Raw genomic sequence first — 4,699 nt, 5'->3', positions numbered from 1 at the left:
TCCCCATGACTTGTCCGGACTTGTCCTACCTGCCTATCTCCTTTTCCACCTATCCACTTCACCCTCTCCTCCCTGACCTATCACCTTCAGCCCCTCCCCCACTCACCCATTGTACTCTATGCTACTTTCTCCCCATCCCCATGCTCCTCTAGCTTATCTCTCCACGCTTCAGGCTTTCTGCCTTTATTCCTGATGAAGAGCTTTTGCCCGAAACGTCGATTTCGCTGCTCCTTGGATGCTGCCTGAACTGCTGTGCTCTTCCAGCACCACTAATCCAGAATCTGGTTTCCAGTATCTGCAGTCATTGTTTTTACCTTTGCTAAACATGTCCAGAAGTCAATGCCCCTTTGGAGCCAATACCTATTGCTGGGGTCTCAGTACAATTCCCTTATGCACTTGTGAGGAGACATAATCTGTGCTGTACTTCTCCAAATCATGTCTACTCTACAAACTCAATCACAGCAACACAGCAGATGAAGAGGCAATTGCTTGGCTCGCAGAATTTATTTTTTTTTGGCAGTGTAGCTGGAATTTATTCAAAATGCAAATATATCTATTTTTAAACATGATTAAAGTGCTTTAACGATCCTCAGACTGAAGAGATCCTATGTTATAAAATGTATCATCCTCAATCTGACATTTAGTATATCTTAGAGTTACCTAACCCAATTGTATCCTAGAGTACCACACTGATGATAAATGGTAGACTTATGATACAAAGAGCTGAATTATTATTGCCATTACAAGTGTTTTAATTAAAGAATCAAAAAAGAGCATAGGATAGATTGGTCGACACACTAAACTGCTACATAGCAGTAATTAGAATTGAGTCTCTCATCTGATATTTCGCGGAATTTATAGTTGCTAAATATATAAGTAGGCACAGAAGGTGCTTATCTTTCACATGATTCAATAAAATCCTATTAGACATGTCAGACGAGTGCTGCTTTTTCTAGTCAGCAGGAAAGCAACGGCTAAGTTATATCATTTGCAGACTTTGGATGCCTTTGAGACCAAAATTTGAACTCTGTTTTTCTTGTTAACAGCACGGAACTGATGCTCCAACACTTCAATTGTAATGATTCTCCTTCTGCATCAGAAACATATCACAACGCAAGGCTTGTTTTCATTTCTTGTACTAAGTAAAATCGTAATCTCATAACGGCCACTCTAAAGGACAGTCTACTTAAATAGATTTTGTCTAACTGAATGTCTTTATTTTCTACTTCCTAGTGCCAGAAACAGCAACAGACAAATAACCCACTTGGAGAAACCGCTGCCACTTCTCATACTTTTGGATTACTTCCAAGTAAGTCGCATTCAAAAAAAGACGAACCTTTGACATATAGTCCTACGGAGAATACTTTCAAAGATACAGCTACTCTTGTCAAAGAGGATTCAAATGCATAATTCAAAACTGAGCTAGAGAAAGAGACAGACTTTCCTCTGATACATTATATTTTTATATACAGCCAGCATATTTGGACATATCATAAATATTTGGTTAAAAAAACCTTTTAAAGCTAATTAGAATGAGCCAATAGCTGTCAAAAGAGGTGATCTGTCTGTTCCTTTATCTTCAGTACTATTTTGTGCCAGCTTTTTTTGTTGGTGTTTTTATCTGAAAAAAACTTTCAATCAAGAGGTACTTTGCACTGGACTTGTGTTAAAGTTTGAGATATGTAATGTTATAAATACGTTGTACATTTGTAAATTTTGAAGAGATTATGTCAATTATTTTGCCAAGGGAAAGGCTGATTTGTATTGAAGGTTGAAATCTGAGGAAACGTAAAGTTTGAGGTGAAACTACTAATCTTAATATAAACAAAAGTAATTCTAAATGTGAAAACTACTGATCTTGCCACATAATATGAAGGAATTCTTCACATTTTGATGGAACTAAATGATAGAAAATATATATAAAACATGTACACTGGAGCTTTAGCATTTCAATTATTTGTACACTGTGAAATAAATAATAAATGGTCACTTAAGCTATGATGAACTAGTTGTTAATTGCAGAAGACTGACTTTTAAAAAAAAGTCTAGATATGCTCCAATCCAGGTAAGCAAAGATCTTCACAAAAAAGTTCATTTGATTATTCAAAATTAAATATTCATAAAGATATTGTTTCATAATTGTTTTGTTCTGTTAATTCTGTAAAATGTTTCTTCTGAAATCTAAATAGTTTAATTTTGTTCATTTTTAATTAGTTGTAAGTCAGCAGGTTGTTGCTGAAGTTATGGTCATGGGTGTAGGACAGGACAGCGTAAGGGAAAGCACTGTTAAACACCAGGGTGGCATGTGCAAAAAATGGTAGCTACACAACTTATGATAAAAACCTAAATAATAAATAATGAGGATAGACTGCTCGACTAGATTCAAATACTTGTAGCAAATGCTTCCTAATATTTTATGTAAAGAAATATAGGAGCATTCAGAAAATTTGGATCAATAACATTTTTCTTTTAACTTGACTTCCAGCTTAACGGTTCATTTACCTTGGTGCAACAGGGATAGTCATATTCACTGGTTTGAATGGAATTCTAGTTCTTGTAAATCAAAGCTTTGAAATTAGAGAGGAAGAACAGAGTTTGTTTCTAACTCTAAAACTCTTCACTTAAAAAAATGTGGAGGAAAACACCTACTAAAACAATGCTTTTCTGACCACAGACATTTTCAAAGGGACCAAATGAAATCAGTTTATTCTGGTCTAGTTACAAATGTGAGCAAAACATCCACTTGATTTAAAAAAAAAGCTTTGTGCATCTCATACCCTCAGACATTTTTTTTGCTATCTTTAAATATTGGAGCAAATATATTCAAAATAAAACTGTTGATACAAATAGTGTGAGATTGTCAGATATTCCTTTAATTACAATCAAATACGCTGTGAAAAGTAAATACAATTTAAAACTGGAAAGTAAAACTAAATATAGCATTGGATACAAGTGACTGTTAATACAGATTACATTTTAAGTTTATACCTCATGAGCAATACTAAAATGATTAGGCCCAGATAATTTGAGGGTGCATACATGAGGATCAATGGTCGGCACAACATCGTAGCCTAAAGGACCTGTTCTGTGCTGTACTGTTCTATGTTCTATATATTCTCTTATTCGTCAAGATTCAAGGAATGATTGGGTGACCGTTCATCTTGGCTTACTTCACACTGAAGTACAATTCCAACAGACATTGTCCAATAAATGGCCTAAACTAGCTGCCTAAATTTACTAGTTATAGGCCTGCACATCTTCATATTGATTGTACTTAATATGATTATAGTTTTATATATTTTACCTTAAGATTTGAATATTTTAGAATCTTTTGTATGCTAATTTTGATGGATGTATTTTAATTAGCATGAAATTTATATTGTACTTCGATCAAGAAAAAAATCTGTTACTGGAAAAACAATCTGCTCAAAATATCTAATAAATTGTTATTTTATCATACTTCAGTATCTGTTAGTTCTTCTTATAGAAGGAAATTGTGGGGTGTGGGGAATACTTTAAAAAGCACTTTTTGGGGAGAAATTCAATGTTATTTTGCTTGCTGAGATAATAATCTAAATAGCTTATATACATACCATACCACCTGAAGTTCTAAACTGCATGATCACCTTATCTGTCAACACTTAACGTTCTCTTTCAAAGTACCACACAAAAGAAAATTTAACAATTTTTTTTGGTAAGATTTGCACAAGAATATTATTTTGTAACAATTTCTTTGGGTTGAATCTTACAGTTTTTTTGACCAAGTGCAAGTTGGAGGAATTCTTGCTGCAAGGCCAAGCGTGATTTCATACCAAATCTTACCAAACACACCATATCAATAGTCACTCCTGCCCCTACGGCTTTTGTCACATCATCTAGGTACCAACCCTTTCTTACCACCTGCTGTTCCTAGAAGAACTCACCATTGTCCAGATATCCCAGAAATTACTGACTTCATTGGTAGAGGGCCATCTTTAAAAGCCAATTATGCACCCGGTGAAATAGACATGTTCAATATAGAACATAGAACATAGAACAATACAGCACAGAACAGGCCCTTCGGCCCACGATGTTGTGCCGAACTTCTAACCTAGATTAAGTACCCATCCATGTACCTATGCCGCTTAAAGGTCGCCAATGATTCCGACTCCACCACTCCCACGGGCAGCGCATTCCATGCCCCCACCACTCTCTGGGTAAAGAACCCACCCCTGACATCTCCCCTATACCTTCCACCCTTCACCTTAAATTTATGTCCCCTTGTAACACTCGGTTGTGCCCGGGGAAAAAGTTTCTGACTGTCTACTCGATCTATTCCTCTGATCATCTTATAAACCTCCATCAAGTCACCCCTCATCCTTCGCCGTTCCAACGAGAAAAGGCCGAGAACTCTCAACCTATCCTCGTACGACTCCCTCTCCATTCCAGGCAACATCCTGGTAAATCTTCTCTGCACCCTCTCCAAAGCTTCCACATCTTTCCAAAAGTGAGGCGACCAGAACTGCACACAGTACTCCAACTGTGGCCTAACCAAAATCCTGTACAGCTGCAACATCACTTCACAACTCTTGAATTCAATCCCTCTGCTAATGAACGATAATACTCCATAGGCCTTCTTACAAACTCTATCCACCTGAGTGGCAACCTTCAAAGATCTATGTACATAGACCCCAAGATCCCTCTGTTCCTCCACCTGACT

The 4,699-nt window shown here is 36.6% G+C and overlaps 1 protein-coding gene across 2 annotated transcripts in view; it reads left to right on the top strand.

Annotated features, from left to right (window-relative positions):
• Positions 1-3,459, top strand: part of lrp2a (low density lipoprotein receptor-related protein 2a) — a 333,042-nt gene extending 329,583 nt beyond the window's left edge. For both annotated transcript variants that reach the window (XM_043693942.1, XM_043693941.1), the window contains one exon: positions 1,234-3,459. In XM_043693942.1, the coding sequence (XP_043549877.1) occupies positions 1,234-1,410 (177 nt within the window). In that variant the 3' untranslated portion in view covers positions 1,411-3,459. The remainder of the gene's footprint in view (positions 1-1,233) is intronic.
• The last annotated feature ends 1,240 nt before the right edge of the window (positions 3,460-4,699 follow it).

This window comes from Chiloscyllium plagiosum, chromosome 7 (assembly GCF_004010195.1).
Source record: "Chiloscyllium plagiosum isolate BGI_BamShark_2017 chromosome 7, ASM401019v2, whole genome shotgun sequence".
In the NCBI taxonomy this organism is placed as follows: Eukaryota; Metazoa; Chordata; class Chondrichthyes; order Orectolobiformes; family Hemiscylliidae; genus Chiloscyllium; species Chiloscyllium plagiosum.
Note: the sequence above shows the minus strand (reverse complement) of the source record. Positions and strands in the feature narration are given on the sequence as shown.